The sequence below is a fragment of the Channa argus genome, chromosome 7 (assembly GCF_033026475.1).
Source record: "Channa argus isolate prfri chromosome 7, Channa argus male v1.0, whole genome shotgun sequence".
Lineage (NCBI taxonomy): Eukaryota > Metazoa > Chordata > Actinopteri > Anabantiformes > Channidae > Channa > Channa argus.
Genome location: NC_090203.1, coordinates 13,255,500 through 13,272,554, shown reverse-complemented (window position 1 = coordinate 13,272,554; position 17,055 = coordinate 13,255,500). Strand labels below are relative to the sequence as shown.

At 42.4% G+C, this 17,055-nt stretch overlaps 1 protein-coding gene across 3 annotated transcripts; it reads left to right on the top strand.

Moving 5' to 3' along the window:
* Window positions 1-489: 489 nt before the first annotated feature.
* LOC137130808 (ataxin-1-like) lies at window positions 490-16,858 on the top strand. 3 transcript variants are annotated; one of them, XM_067511384.1, is made up of 4 exons: window positions 490-579; window positions 2,316-2,446; window positions 7,086-9,159; window positions 9,805-16,858. In XM_067511384.1, the coding sequence occupies exons 3-4, from the start codon at window positions 7,354-7,356 to the stop codon at window positions 10,504-10,506; spliced, it is 2,508 nt and encodes an 835-aa protein (XP_067367485.1). In that variant the 5' UTR covers window positions 490-579; window positions 2,316-2,446; window positions 7,086-7,353; the 3' UTR covers window positions 10,507-16,858. The 3 variants fall into 3 exon arrangements, with proteins under 3 accessions (XP_067367485.1, XP_067367486.1, XP_067367484.1); XM_067511385.1 differs by lacking the exons at window positions 490-579; window positions 2,316-2,446 and adding an exon at window positions 2,453-3,419 and having other exon boundaries at window positions 9,805-10,257; window positions 10,628-16,858; XM_067511383.1 differs by lacking the exons at window positions 490-579; window positions 2,316-2,446 and adding an exon at window positions 2,453-3,419.
* The last annotated feature ends 197 nt before the right edge of the window (window positions 16,859-17,055 follow it).

Sequence of the window (17,055 nt, the reverse complement as noted above, 5' to 3'; positions counted from 1 at the left end):
TATATTTTTTAAAACTTTGTCAGGGAGATGTAGCTCAAGAGGTTGAGTGGGTTGTCAGTGACAGGGTTAGTGAGTTGAAAGCGTCCTTGGGTATAACAGTGAATCTCAAATTCCTCCTGATGGATGGAGCAGCACCTGGGAAAAAAGTGAAACTGTAAAACACCATGCCGATCGTGAAAAATAACTACTACCAGGCAACATTTACTTAAGTCCATTATAATAATATAATGATAAAAAAATCTGATTTTTAATAGTCTGTGGATACTACTATTATTTCAAAAATGGACAGGAATGCCTCTGACATCACTGTTACATATAACTTTGTGTTTGTACAAAAGTGGTGGAAATGTTTTTGGGAATTATGAAAAAAGTTTATAATGCAAACAATAGTCTGCTGTGGGAAACAACTAGCTATTTCTTATTCTCTTATATGTAACTGACTGCATCATGCGTGCTTCCCTGTCAGCATTACATGTCTGGACATGTCTGCTGCAATAGAGCAGGCAGTGTGGATGCAGAACAGAACAGTGTGGGCAACAGGGCTGGATACTTGTTTATTGGACACTGAACAATCTCAAGGTAATATTATTAATTTTCTTGTGTGAAGTCGTGGTTAAATAAGTTCCCCAGAACATGAGTTGGAACTTCAATGTTAGGACCTGCAGCAGCTTCAGCTTACTTGAGTTTCATGGTGTTTTCTGCTTAAGGCTACCAGTAGGAGTATGTGAGTAAAAGAAAACAGTGAGATATCTATGTTTTTAAAAATGGAGGAATAGAAGCATAACGAAGCTGGAACAGCTGAGTTACGGAGATGGGGAAGTAGAGTGTCACTGCTGCAAATCCCATTACCATTATTACTATTACTTGCTTTAGCTTTCAGCAGTTAGTGTTTGTTAGATGACAGACCTTGTTATTGTTTGAAGCACTCCCTGTCATTATGTGTTCACCACACTGAGGAATGTAACAACTGCACCACACTGTAGTGCCTAGTTATGTGTGTAGGCACGATGAAAGAAACACATGCAGCCTGGCCAGCAAACCCCTCTGTCAGGTTGGACCACAAAATTAGCATCCAATGGTATTTAATAGTACCTGTAAAACTGTCAGCAAAACTAAATAACACTAATCTGTCAGAAGCCTTTCTCTGCACAGAAATGCAGGGGATGTTTTTGATCGAGGTACAATGAATATTTTTCTCTATGCATCTCAAGCTGGATTTGTGACTTCTGACAGGAAAGATAATTTTAGCTCACTTGGCTGACATTAATTCTGACCTTCAATTTATAGTGGGACATTTCAAGGCAAGGAAACCACAATCTCTTGTAGATGCCCTTATGCTTCATGATGAGGTTCTGTCATGTTGCTTTCCATTCCTTTGCTACAAGGAGTGTGTGGTTCTTGAGGTTTACATTGGCTTGGCAGCATCTTTGTAGACATATGAGTCACAGTAGGAAGATGAGGCTGTAGCCCTTCAGCAAAAGGTTGAACCACGGAAACACTTCAGCAGTTCCTAATTATTATGTATGCATGTGTGTAATATCTACTGTAGATCACGTCTATGGTCGATTTATGTCTTTGCTAGCCAGCTTATGCTATGCAGCTTACAGCAAACAGTGGCTTTCTATACAGAAGATCCAAAGACACATACCTAAATGTACCTAGGTACTGTACGTTTTAAACATAAGCTGCATTTATATTTTCCAGACTGGACAAAACAAGCTCACATGGTGAGACAACAGTGTTTTTCACAATGCCCAAGATTAGTTAGGGGAAAAAATTTAGGTCAGTTTTTTAAAAAATTAAATAAGTAAAAAGCCCTGAAAAAGCATCTATTTTTATAATGTCCTGATGCCATATTTTCTGTATGCAGTTCAGATACTATTACATCAAATTCCCTTTAGGTATGCACATTAAAGCTCATGGTCTAGGGCAGTGATTCTCAATCCTGGTCCTCAAGGACCCCTGCTCGGCTTGTTTTTCAGATGTTCTGGATCTGTTGTGTTCAGTTGAAGATACCAATTTACTGTGTCTACCACCACTCCACCCTCATCTAAGATGGTATGCTCCAGTTACTGATTAACTGAACACACCTGATCAAGGTGACTAGGAGTGGGTACTGTGGGTTTATTTGGAAAATAAACAGAGCAGGGGTCCTTAAGGACCAAACTTAAAAACCACTGTCCTAAGGTGCTGCAGTGAGAAAGTATACTCCCCTCCTAAGAGCCATTGAGAGTGTAATAATATTTACTAGAGGCTGGCTGTAGAAGCAGCATTTTGTGACTTATTGTATCCTCTGTATACTCTATTTTCTCCAGCCTGAAGTCTAGGTGGAGATGACACCCTGCCTGCAGAGGAACAGATAGCCGGATGGCCTGGCGGTGAAGTGCCTGTCTGCTGCCTGGTTCTTTCTCCTGTGTACTGCACAGTATAAGAAGGAGGCCTTTGGGTGAGGACGGCCCCCTTGTTCGTAGTTCCTGGGCAGGGGGTGTCTATCGGCACTGCCTGTGCGCAATGACGGAAATATCCCAGGGAGGCCTGGGAGACCCAGTGGGGTGACAGGTTACTCCAAGGCTGAGACTCTGTAATTGTAGGGGCAGCTCATAGGGCAGATTAGGAGATGAAAATGCCCAAGAACGAAGCAGTGCATTAAAACAGCTTTGATGTGCTACCAAACGGAACATTTAATCCTTCATTGGTTTGTGTGTGTGCATGCGTGTTAAAGTCTCTGCATGTATATGCCAATGTGAATATCCCACAGTTATTCACATTCATGCAGTATATCTGTCTGTGCAAACCCTCTCTGAATCTCCAGCTCTCTCTCCCTCCCTCACTCTCCGTCTGTTGCTCCCTCCCTCTCTGTGTGAGCGTAGTCTGGGCGCTGAGCCAAGTAGAGTGTGTTTTTTTTGAATGAATACCTGATGTGGCTGATGAGGCTGGCTGGGGGAGGAGCTGTGTCAGTGGAGTACTGAGAGAGAGAGAGAGAAAGAGGAAGGAGGGAGATAGGGATGGAAAGGGTGAGAGGCAGAAACAGAAAGAGAGAGAGAGAAAGCGAGAGGGAAGCAGCCAGGCAGAGAGGGAGCTGGTGGTCTGGTGGCCTTGCATAACACACGTTGGAGCAGCCTTGCACGCAGGACTTGGTGTGAGCTTCAGCAGTGGGGAACTTCCTTTACCGTCACCTCTTTGCAGGGGCAGCCTATAGCCTTCCAACCAGAGAGTCCAGAGGAGAAGGTAGAGCTGGAGCAGCTACAGCACAGGTTCCAGAAGGAGAAGAGCCGCACAAAGGAGAGATTCAGGAAGAGGAGCCCTAGGAAACACGTCTCCAACGCATACACACACATACACACAAACACACACTGAGACACTGAGAGGCAGGAAGAATCCTTGGACATGCTCTGCAAGCAGTGGCTGTGGAGAGACTGGTGAGCTATTCTTAGTACTCTAACCATAGAAGGGGGGTAGGGGGGATGTCTCTTTTCTTCTTGATTTGTGGCATAGTACAATTTCTGCCCCGCTACTACACTCATGCACTCTCACTGTCATTACAAAATCCCCAGAGGCTACAGTCACAGCATCTGTTCAGAGTCACAGTTGTAGTCTGTAACAGCATTGACCCTGTTTGGTTGTAGTGGTGCTTGCGCGAGAGATGCCTGCGTACACATCTCTGCTTGTATACTGTGCGAACGGTGTGTGTCGAGCAGTGATGCAGGACTCTGGATTCATTGTGAGGACAAACAGCCTGAACCCCACTGCCTGTTCTTACTGTCTGCTTTAGTCTGCCACTCGGTCGGTCCGCCTCTTAAAGGCACATGCACCACTGTTGTACATAGAAGGGGCAGCAAAATGGCTATTTTAGCTATTAGATAAAGCAGTACACTCCATTGATCTGCTGTGTGGTTAAAGCAGCTCTGTTTGTGAGATGTCTGAGGTAAGGTCCTATTTAGATGCAGCAAATAACAAATATAGGGATGTACATACTGTCTTCTACAGTACCTCCCCCTCTGTTTCATGCCAGAGCCCAGATTGATAATAATGTTTTTGTTTTCTATATATAGCCATTTGCTGTACAGCGTATTCACTGTGTATCTATGACTGGTCTGGCAGGCGAGACATGATGTACAGCTTGTAGTGACAACAGGTTTATAACCCCAGGGTCAATGCATTTGCTTTTTTATGAATCTTTTTCACAGAAGGTACACCTCAGGACACTGTCACTGAATAATTTTGTGGCTGTTCTGTTGCCTGCCTTCATCATCCTGCTGCAGAGAAACATTATTGCTATAAAGATGTGGATCAATGCACGGAGTAAACACTGGGTCTGGGAGCATGAGAGAAGACTCAGGTCTCAAGCAAAGGCAGTAGAGGTGGGGTACTAGAGGAGCTGGCAGCTGCTGCGTAAGAGAGGCGATGTAACTCTGCTGGGGGGACTCTCACATGGAGACAACAGAGAGATGAGGCTGAATGAAAACATCATCTCATTTGTGCTCCTGGGCATGCAGTGACGGCAGACACACTGTTACACAAACCTAGTTCTGTCATTTGTGCAGGTTTTTGTGTGGGAGTATGAAAGAGGAAAACATGCAATGCTGATTTTATCACTCTTTCTGAGTTGAAAAGCCTCAGTGTGATGAGCATCCTTTCTCCTCTTCCATTCTGAGATGTGTACACCCCTTCGTGCACGTCTCAGAGGTGACAGTCTTTGGCCTGGGGACTGACTCATGGGTTGGATGCTACGCATTTGGCTCAGTGTGACAGTCATGTCTTAAAAGCTCGCCTTTGTTCTCCATAGTATCACATAGGCCGTATGTTTGTTGGTGTCGGTGTTCTAATAATAGGCTCTCACTGGAAAATCTGGAGAGGCATTTGGCTGCTAAGCTGTCTGTGTGTGAGATCATGTGCAGAGTGTGTTGTGTACAGGTCAAATTAGGAAAGGAGAGATGCCTCATTCTGGAGCATACTATTTTATCTGTATTCTCTTGATGCCAGTTGTGTGTTTTGTGGCATTTGGAAATAACAGCATGCTGGTTTTGTCTTTGACTTGTGCTGTAATCATAGGAGGTACTTGTGCTTCAGATGTGATGTCATTACATAGCTGACACGGTGTTGCTGAGGTGGGGTTGTTGCCACTGAGCGATGCTGCACAGCGTAGCTCAGACTGTAGTGGCGGCTGTGTTGCTGATCGGGGATCTCTCAGCGAGGTGGGGGCTATGGCGCTCTGATGCTGCAGGCGCTGCTCAATGTGGGTCAGGAGAAGCAGCCCTCGGTCTTCTCCACATTCCCCATTGTCTCACCCTCTTTCCCATTTCTGATCTTCGTTCTACTCTTTACTCACTTTCACCTTTTACACAGTTCTGTCATCTTATCTCCTTTCTGCCCTCCCTCCCTCTCTCCCCCTTCTTTTGGTTTCTGTAGCTCTCCAGCTCTGCTGCTCTTCTCCTTTGTTATATCTGTTGGGTCTACCAGGCTGTATGGTTAGACGAATTGCACAGCTTGAGATTTTTGCTGCCTTTGGATGCCTTGACCTTGTCAAAACCAGTATTAGAAGTAGATGCATCTAAATAGCAACTGACCAAGGTCACCTTCTGTGTTTTCTTCCCTTCTGTGTTTATGTAACGTGCCTGTGGTAGTTAACCTCCTGTGTAATATGGAAATATAATTTATCCATGTCAAATAGTCCGGCTCCTCTGAATGCAATGGGAGAAAAATGAATGGTTGGATGTGAATGTATGCCATACACTTCATCTCTGTGGTGCCTCTGGCTAAAGAAAAACTCAGAGTCCTGGGCCTTGACTCACAGATAAGCCTGCAGGAAAGAAGAGTCAATCTGAAAAAGAAACTGTAAAAAAAGAGCTTGTGGGCAGCAAGAGTTAATGGTGTTGATCTAATAGATGTATTGCACAATGCGCATGTTTACTACTGTGTGCAAGTTCTTAACACACAGTATGTGAGTTTTTATATATTATATTTATACATGTTTGTACCCTATTTTGGGGCAGCTCTGCAATCTAACACACAGTGATTAGCTGCTGCTGTGACTCAATGACAGTCGGGTACCATTTACTAACCCACCCTCTATATGTCTAGCGGTTTAGCCCAGCGTTTAGTCTGACTCTGAAAGGACCCACTCACTCATTGTTTGTTGTCCACTTTGTATTCCCTTGAACTTCGAAACACAACTCAAATAGGGTACAGCGGAAAGCCATTGTTAAAATATTTTCAAGCACTTCAGTGATAGCAACAATGGCCCATTTATGCTTTTTGCAGAATGTTCCATAATAAAATTTCAAGTCATATTGTTTTAATTTTATTTTTCTGATGTGTCCACTGACCCAGAGTTCCTGTCTGGAGGTGGATGTTATATTTACAGTAGCCCCACTGGCTGAACACAAGAAAACTTAAGGCTTAGGAGTGTTCAAACAAAGAAAAAAAAACAAGCTGCTATGAGGCACTTTTTCTTTTACTCTGCTCTGCTTTCTTATCCTATGAGCATGAAGCAAGATACCAATGACAGGAACACACACCTGTACCCTCCACACACGCACGTACACAAACAAACGCAGTTTTAGTTCAGGAAATTCCTTTCTGAGGATGAAAACGTAAAAGCCCCTTTTCCACATTATGTAAATGATGACACACGGCATCATACTATACTTTCCTGTGTGTCATAAATCATTACTGTGTAAAAAGCTGGTTGGGTTAATCCATCTGGATCAACAAATGGAATAGAGGTTGATCTTAAAATGTACACAGGATCAGAAAATACATTCTAAGTTGCCACAGATACCACCTTGTGGCAAAATCAAGCATGGCACTTTCCCAAATATGAGGCAGTTTTTTTAACCAATTTTTTGTTGTTGTTGTTGTTGTTTCACATTTACATGTTGAAGGAACTTTTTTTTTGTATGTGCTTTATAAACACAGACTATGTGTGGCAAGCCTGTTCTGCAGTGCAATTAGTCAAATGATGACTTCACTTGTAGGTCAAATAATTTAACAGGTTTATTAATTTAACAGAAACGAAGCAAAGCATTTGAATGTTACTTCACATAAACTGGGTGTCTTATATGAGCTTTTCTCTCCACTTTCAGATTATTCCTGATATCGTGGAAGAGGTGGATTGATCAGCAATGATTCCTCATGAAGTCTGTGGAGCTCATTTTGTGAGCTGGAGTGACTCCATCTTCTCTGGTCTGCAGCCTGGAACCGTTCACCAGTGAACACAAAGACAGCCAGAACCGCACAGCATACAGAGACTAGTGCCTGCACAAAACCACTGGGTGGATGTAAGAAAGAGACAAAGAAACCTCAAAAGAACTTAGAAGTAATACCAGGGAATATTAAGACCACGGTGGGACAATGAAATCCAACCAAGAGCGGAGCAATGGATGCCTGCCCCCTAAGAAGCGTGAGATCCTGGCTTTGGAGCATAGGCCAGTTGTGGTAGCCACAGCTACACCTCCAGCTGCAGTAGTGACTGACAGTCCCCATGCAGAAAACCTAGCATGGCTGGCAAGTGTAGCCAGTGAACGGTGCAAATCCAGGGATGCAGAGAGCCCGAGATGTCCCACCTCCTCCACTTCCACCTCTGCTCCTTCCACTTCTCTCCCTGCCTCAGCCACTTCTCTGTCTGCGGTGCCCCTGGCCTCTCTGCCTACAGTTTACCCCACAGCCATTCCCCAGCAAGCCGGGTCTATCCAGTTTACTCAGCTCGGACCCAACGTTCAGTTCATTAGCTCTGGGCCCTATGCTGGCTACATCTCCTCTCACATCATCTCAACAAATGCTAGCTCTATGCCCAACAGCTCTGCCGTAGCAGGACAGCGTCCGCAGCTGGATGGCTACACTACTGCCCTCATTTCTCCCAACACTAAAGGGGAACAGCAGTTTCAGATAGGTCTCCCCCCGTCAGAAATAGCTCCTATGTCTCTACCAAGCTCTCCCCAAGTCACCAGCCAGTACATTCATCTGGATAGCAGAGCACCTTTGACTGTCAGTGGAAACGCTGTCACTTCACCTACTGCCCATCTCCAGCTCCACCCTCATACGGCCGTCCTCCCTCAAACACTTACCCTCGCTCCTTCCCAGCTGGTGGTGCAGTATGCAGATGGTTCAGTTGGAAAGAAACCAGAGGGCCATATTAAGGGTGTTGCGAATGGGGAATTGGAGGTGGTCAAACAGGCAAAAACCCTCAGTCAGCCAGCAAACCATCAGCAGGTCCAGAGTTATGAGGCAAGGCACATCCTCCTGCCTGCAGACTATGGCCAAAATCCTGGAGGACTTCAGACCTCCTTGGTGCTGGTGGCTCAGCCCAACCATGGAGCTGAACATGAATCCGGCTCCAATAAGATCTCTGTACTCCATTCTGAGAAAGGAGGTATCTGTTTGGGAAAACCAGTGTCCAGGTCTTCCTCTTTCACCTCCCTCTCTTCCTCAGAGGTAGTGAAGTCTATGGCTCCTCATGCTGTTATCCAGACAACGCTACCCCCTGAGGAATTGCCAGCTAGTCTCTACTCATCCACACAGCCACCCATCATTGGCTATATCACCAATGCAAATCAGCATGCCGTCAGCTACCATGCGGCACTGCCCCAGCACCTGGTCATCCCAAGTGGCCAGTCTCTCCTTATCCCAGTTAGTGGCACAAATAATAGCACAGAAATAGAGATTAGTCGCACTGTCAGTGCCCTGACTACTACCACTAGCCCACAAATATCCACCGCCATGCCACATGCTTATCTGGCCACGGCCCTGTCCAAGTGTGAGGCTCTTGGGCCAGATGGAAATCAACCGCGACCTGCCATTGCACAGGCTCCAGCGCTGCCGGCCCTGCCGTCAAATCCGGCCCCAGCAGTGGTACCGGTTCCCTCTCCAACTCCAGCACTCGTCTCCAACCCGGCCCCTGTTTCCATCCAAGCCTCACCCTCTATCTCCTCTTCCTCTTCCCCTGTGGCCCTTCCTCCATTCTTCATGCGAGGCTCCATTATCCAGCTGGCTGATGGGGAGCTGAAACGTGTGGAGGACCTCAAGACAGAAGACTTCATCCAGAGTGCTGAGATTAGCAGCGAGCTGAAAATTGATTCCAGCACGGTGGAGCGTATTGATAGTGGACAAAGTCCTAATGCTGTGGTCATACAATTTTCTGTGGGGGAACTCAAAGCCCAGGTAAATTATTCCCGATTCATTCATCATTCATGTGTGATTTATTGACATACAACATTTAAATTCATATGTAGAACTTGAAATCTACATGTAACGGACAGCGCAATTTTATTGTATCTAAAAGATGATTAAATTGAAGAGAATATTTTTTAAAACATTCCTCCTGCTACAGTTGTAAACACGCTGTTAGGGTATGAAGACACTTCTTTATTCATATTGTTATTTTCCAACCTACTGCTGCCATCACCTGCTGTCAAACATGAGGCCAAAATGTTCCCAATGTTAAACTGTGTTTGCCAGGTTTAGAGCCATGACAGAGAAAACCTACTGAGCCAGATTCCAATGTATTTATTTAGGAGAAATATGTAGAGAAAGCCAGTGAGAACTATTTGTATATACTTTTAGAAAGATAAACTAAGTGTGACATTTCCCTTCCAACATATCTTGCTCAAATTTCAATAGTTTTTTCTATTACACCTCTGATTTTCCTACTCTGACACCTCATTGTTTTTTAAACAAAAGTGTTGACAGAATGAGACAGATGCTATAACCCAACAAAAATTCTAGACATTGTTTCCTCTGCAAATATTCTGGTGTGTATTAAGCTCAAGGTCAAATGTTTGTTTTTGTGCATATGCTCTTATCCAGGTGTGTGTAGAGGTGCTGGTGGAGTACCCCTTCTTTGTGTTTGGCCAGGGGTGGTCATCGTGCTGCCCTGACCGGACCACCCAGCTATTTGAACTGTCCTGCGCTAAGCTGTGTGTGGGTGATGTATGTGTATCGCTGACCCTACGTGGCTTGAAGAATGGTTCACTAACAGACAGCCAGGCATTGGGGACTAAGCTGAAAACCGGTCACCTCACTGACGCTTGTCACAATGCAGATGCCAGCGTCAGAAACAGTATGAGCCCAAATGCTGCAGGCACTAACAGTGGCCTCCTAATAAAGGCTTCAAGTGCAGACAGGCAGGAGAAGGAGCAGGTAACTGGACCAGGACCAGAAACTGGACTACAGCTACCACAAGGACTGGGACTAGTCCCAGGACCGTCAGAGGGGATTTACAGATGTGGACCAATGCTGGCAGTTTCGGGGACTGGAGAAGTAAGACACGAATCAGTAAAAACAGACTTGCCTGCCCTTACCAAAATACAATGTGGCGATCAAGAGAGAGCCACGGTCCGCAAGAGACGGTGGTCAGCTCCAGAGAGAGACCAGACTGAGAAAGCTGAGGAGGAGCCTCCTCTGACTCTGCCTAGACCCTCCTTCCTTCCTCAGGAGGTTAAAATCAGCATAGAGGGCCATTCTAGTACTGGGAGTGAAATCTGCTTGAATAAAAGAGTAGACTGTTAAGAAAACTATAAGGAATTTAAATACCCGTGGTTTGCTTTGTGTTTATCCTGTCTCATTTCTTTCTTTGCTGTAATATAGACTGAGTTTACAAAGTATTTACATTTTCTTTTCTTTGACACAGATCTGATATCTACAATGAAGTACAGCAGAGCACCTTCATAAGTGGTATCACACAAATGAAATCAGTGCAATCAATGCTATAAGCAAAAACGAATGCAGCGTGAATGTTGAGTATGAATGGCAGTGAGACGCTCAAGACAGTTGAACATGTGTCATATCAGAAGCCGGATATCCTTTGTCATGTGGCCTAAAGCTGTTGGATACAGACCAGACAACCACTCCTCATACCACACAAAACAAGCACAGACACCGATGTCAGGGTGTAGAAACCATATTTTGACTGATTCTGTTTGTTTTTACGGTTTGGTTTGTAATGATGCAGTTGGTAATTTGGAGTCAAAGACAGACCTATGGTGTTTCATTCATGTCGTGGCTTTAATCTCTGCTGCCTTTTGTATCTGATGAGCTTGTTGCTATATATCTTTAATTTCATGTCATCACTGATGTGTGCTACTGCTGTTGGCTTGAGCCACTTTTGTCTCCACACGCATGCATCTGTGTGCGGGTTTGTTTTTCTGTGTGGCTGTCGGACACAGCACAGGCAGGCATGTGTGTGGCTGCTATAGTAGCTGTGAGCTCAGTTGTCAGTGCAGCCTGCAAATATCTGATGAGGCCTGAATGTAGAACACTGAGTTTTTCCTTAACACTGACTTAAGAAGCCATGCTTGTGCTTTTAGCTACACAAATGAAGAGTCTGCTAAAAGCTGCAATGATTGCTTAGGTGCATTTCTCTGATATAGTTTCTTTGTAAACTTTACCTCGATACTTTATTAGAAACTCATAATTTATGGCATGCATCACTAGTTTACATCTGGCTTTTATAATGACTGTCACGTGCAGCATCTGTACAAACAGAGAAATTAAAGCATTTCTGTTTAACCCTCTGTAATGAAGGTGTAACTTAAATGCACTTATCCCACATACAATATAAACTATAGTTGCCTAACTTGACTAAAGGATTCCTGTTTTTTGGCCTGCAGATTGTAAAGTCAATATCGACTTACAGTATTAACTTTTGAATTTGATACGGCAAAACTATTAGCAAACAATTGCATACTTAAACATGCAGCACAGACATTACAACATTAATGTCAGGTTCATCCTACTTTTGTTCTCAACTGACTCTTCGAGCAAAGCTGCTAAGATGAAGCTGCAAATGCTGAACAACTCTGCAGAGCTGGTTTCTAGTTTTCTCCCTTTTACATTATGCAGAACCATCTGATGGATAAAAACATTCAAATATCAGATCCAAATATTTGAAAAAGGATCAAAAGACATAATATTGATTCATTGATGGAAAAAAGGTACCATGCCATTCTATTGCTTTCCTCTCAGAAATAATGGCCTTAGAAATGCGTAGGTAGTTCACAGCAGCACATGGTTGTTAGGGTTTTACTAATAAAATCTATTTTCCACAATTGTAATGTGACTTACCCAAGTCTTGTTATATGAGAGGACTGAAGTTTTGATGAAAATTAGTTTCCTTCTGTTAGATACTTGTCAATTCTTCCTTAGAGTAGAGCCAAAACAACAGTTCATACTCAGGAACTGTGTGTGTGTATATGTGTGTGTGTAGGCCTGAGAAAGTACATGCATGTCCACAATCACACTAATTTTTATGTGTGCGTTCTGAGCAGCAGCACTTTGATAAGGCATCCAGTGGGCATGCGGTGGCGGTGATAATGCCCCTGTTCCTCAAATGTTAAAGAGAATTATTAACTGACTGTTTCTCATCACATCATGTCCTACAGGTTTACCTTCGAGAGGGAACGTTAAATACCGGAGCAGGGAATGTAAACACATCTGACAAACTATCTCAACTTTATTTTTGATGATTGATAGAGCTACTATTCAGAGAAAGAAAGAGGGTTGGTTGTAGAGTTAACTTGCCAGCTTGTGTTGATAGTGTACAGTAAATTGTATCTTAGAAAGTGTACAGTGTGTATAGATATTCTAACCCTTATGTAGACTATGTACTGTATGTGCCACAGCGCCTCTTTCTTCAGTCATTCCATAATCTCACCCATGAAAAGTGGTCCTGCTATTGTTTTTTCCAGTTCAGGTAATGTTTATGAATGTGCTAGTTCTTGGGAACATTTACTTATTTGGCCTCATCAGAATTTGATTTGACTTGCACACTGTACCATATAGCATGTATAAATATGAACTTCGAGTTATCATAATAACCATTACCTTTTATATCTCCTGCAAGGTGTTTATTGTAAACCCAGTAACCAGACTGTTCTCTTCTGTTTGTGTTTGACTGCTCAGGCTAAACACTGCCCAGTGACTGTTTTCCTCCAAAATATGTGGTCTTTTATTCTTCACTGTTATGAGCTACTGTTTCATCAATTTGTCTCGTTGGCCATTTTCTCTCCGTGGGCCTGCCCTGTGTTTGTACTTTCCCTAAAGAGTTTTATTTCAAATGCAGATGTGAAATGACATCATGACACAGACAAATGTGGGTTTGATGCTTGAAGGAAAATGCTAGTTGTTCCTCGACATTTTTCCTATTTGCAACAAATGTCAGTACATTATTTAATTATCTGACTTTTATACACAGCCCTAAACCTGTCCACCCTAATGAAACCGCAAATCTTTATCAAAGGCTTAAATTATGTCGGCTTGTTTCATTGGGTCAGGGATAAAGTTTCTTGTGCATCAAGGCACAGTAGATTTGAGCATTCAGCAGTAGATCTTTAACATTATTTATACAGGGATGTACATTTGTTGGGGACTATTTTCAGTTGAGGACCGATACATTTGATGCTCTGGTGAGTATTTAAGGCACCATGGAGCAGTATGGGAAACTGACTAAACTACAGTGTCCATGCTCATGAGAATGATGGCACACGTTACCCAGTGGCTCATTTATGTATTTTTGTTTTAAGATAACGGTGTTGGTCATTGGCACAGAGTAATAGGGTACATAAGGTTGACAATACTTGTTATAGGAGGATTCTTTCATTGTTGGTTTTGGTTACAATATGTTACCAATTAAACAGCAATTGTCCCGATGAGATAGATGCACCATATTTGTATGTAAATAGGCAAAAATCAGTGAAAATATCTGTGTGGGCAAACCTCATATGTTTAGCGACTTTAATTTAGACCCAATATTAATCATTTGGAAATGCTCAAAAACGTACTTTACTGACAAAGTTGCTTAAACTGAACCCCTTCAATTATCTAATTTTTAGAGCTATTTTAAATGAGACTGAATATGGTGTATAAGCACTGCCTTGTGGTGATCTGTGGAATTGCACTTTGACGTATGGGGTGATGGTGGGGGATGTTTTAGTTGAACTAATACACAGAAGTAATATACAGCATTACTGAGAGAAATTGTATCTCAGTGGTTTGTAAATAACCAAAGTCTTCCATTATAACGCCGGTCTGACCTTGTCACCAGTGGAGAAGATAAATACTGATCCCCATCTACAGACCTTTTTATTTGTAAGAATGCATCATCATTTATTTGACAGAACTGCAGGATATTTCTTCACCTAAGATCTTTTCTTTTGCACCAGCTCAAAAAAATCCAGGAAATTATGGGAGTAAAAGACTTTTTAAAAAAATTAAAAATTTTATAATTCGGGTCTGTTTGTTGGATAAATCTCAATATGTACAGTATGTAGTAAGTATTAATAATGTTCCCTTATTTTGATGGTGTTGAGGTTTGCTAGTCAGAAACTGTTAAAACTTTACTTCAAATGTTTGATTTTACTTTTGACGAAATATATTCAAACAAATAAAGACTCTAAAGTAAGACTCTAAGAACTTTTTTCTGACAACAATAAGTTCAGGCTCATCCGGTAAGATTTATTGCTGTCCATATTTAGTTTTTGTCTAGTTGGATTTTGTTTTGTATTTGTGAGAGGGCGAGGACAGAGAGAGAGAAAGAGAGATGGAGAGAGAGAAGCACGTTTTGGCAGTTTGCCAGTTGCATGAGTGTGATAAATGTCTCCACCTAAAATGTGCCTTCACCACTGATGTAATCAAGAAATTATTCTTATTTCCTACTAGCAAAGTGGAGGGAGTGGTTGCAACATTACTGATTTGTATAATCCAGTTTTACAAACTATATATCTTTCATTAATATTTAATAATAGTATAAGTTGTATAATTTTTATTGATCACACTAATGCATTTTTGCCTTCAGAATTTGGGCTTTAAATACATTCAATGCTTTTTTTGTAACATGGCCTGCATTTAAGTATATTCTATGTCTATATGTATACATCTCCCTTTACTTCCTTTTATATCCTGATGTCTTTCTTCTGAAATATACAATATAAAACAGTTCTGTCCTTATTAGGAAATTACAGGCTAAAAAAAGAATAAACTTACCTGCTTTCATCAAATTTTAGGTTATCATTTTCTCACTATTATTGGGCTTTAAAGGTCAAGCACCTGCCTTCATATTAGTGTCAGCATTCCAGTTTTCAGAAAGACACTTCCTATCAGCTGCAATAATTTTACATTTTGTTGTACTGCTTCAGTCACCCACTACTTTTTCATGGGAAGTGGACCCTACAAGCTGCCTATTGTGCCACAGATTATGTTGAGAACATGCAGACAAGCCTTTAGTTGCAAGGAAGAGTAGATTACATGTAAATCACCCACTTTGTGTTTTTTTTAAGCTATATTGCTAATACAAAATAACTCATAAAGGACAAATGGTGTGTGAAATCATGCTAATATTGAAATATAAAATGTTAATATTAACAGTGGTCTGATGTACAGTTTATTAGTTAATAGTTCATGACTCAGGAAAGCTGTGCTTGTTGTGGACTGCACTATCTTGGCCTCCTCTTGGCACCCAACATTTAACAGCCATTACATTTTTTGATTTATTTCAGGAAAGAGGACAATGTTTGTCATTTTCAGGATTATTTTTATGCCTTTTTCTTTTCTGTGTTCATCATTCTTTACAAAATCTAGAGAGCAAACCAAAAACTGTTTTACCGGGATCACGCAAACTGACAAATGTTGAGATGATCATGTAATTATGGTCATGTTTTGTTTGAGGTGCGATTTGATTTATTGTGTTTTAAGCTTCGTCCCATGGGTTATTTGTGCTGCTTCCACCCACACTTACAAATGAAAAAATAAGCATCATTATCTCCAGTTTTGCATGGTATGTCATTTAAAGTCTGGGGCTGCTACAGAGAAAGTATAAAAATTAGTACAAATCATTTTGTGGCTCCACAGAATCAGTCTTATGAATTCAGTGATTTACCTAATTTATAGTGGTTCACATAAGCAGCTAATCTGAGGTGTTGTAAAGACAGGCACATAAAAAAATAATAAAAATAAAAAAGTTGATTTAATTTGCAGTTTGCCTACAGGTCAAACAGGTCAGTAGATGACTGCATTACATCCTGGACCACATCGATAGCCCTGGGACATACGCACAGCTTTCTTTTATCGTGGATTTTAGGCATTCAACACAATTACTCCAGAAATCCTTTCCTCCAAACCTTCCCAGCTTTCTGGATCCTCCTCCACCTGTTAGTGGATCACCGGTGCTCCTCAGGTATGTGTCCTCTCCCCTCTGCTCTTCTCTCTCTACACAAACAACTGCACCTCAAGTGACTCGGGTGTCAGGCTCCTAAAGTTTGCAGACAACACAACTGTGAAATCCTTTCAGTTTTTTGGGGTCCACTGACTCAGATCACTTGAGGTGGGAGAGCACTGACTCCATCCTCAGAAAGGCCCAGCAGAGTGTTTGTTTCCTACGACAGCTGAGGAATTTCGACCTGCTGATCCAATTCTACACTGCTGTCACTGAGTCTATCCTGTGCTCCTCCATCACAGTCTGGTTTGGAACAGCCACCAAAGAGGACAACAACAGACTGGAGCGGACAGTAAGGACTTCTGAAAGAATCATTGGTCCCCCCTGCCCACTCTCCAGGACTTGTACACATCAAGAGCCAGGAGGGAAGCAAAGAAAATCACCACTGACCCCTCTCATCTTGGATACAACCTCTTCCAGCTTCTCTGCTCTGGCAGGTGCTACAGAGCTCTTTCTGTCAAAACCATCAGACACCAGAACAGTTTTTTCCCTCAGGCCATCACACTCATTAACAACTGATCTCATACTTATTAATACATCGCTGCTATCCCGGCTACTGTATACACTAAACACACACACACACACACACACACACACACACACACACACACACACACACACACACACACACACACACACACACACACACACACACACACACACACACACACACTTAAGAACTACATGCTCACACAAAACATGCACACACTCCACTTTAAGTACACAAGTAATGGTGTCGATCTGCCCCACACACACTGCACCTGGGTCTGTCTTCTTTAGGCCATTCTTACATTCTCCATAATGTTTTTTCTTTTCCTTGTATGTTATTTTTCATTTTTATGTTGTCTGTA

Excerpts from the sequence above, each read along its gene's own strand:
- LOC137130808 (XM_067511384.1), top strand. The coding sequence starts at position 7,354 with ATGAAATCCAACCAAGAGCGGAGCAATGGATGCCTGCCCCCTAAGAAG. Across the intron at positions 9,160-9,804 it reads TGGGGGAACTCAAAGCCCAG|GTGTGTGTAGAGGTGCTGGT; the intron begins GTAAATTATTCC and ends GCTCTTATCCAG.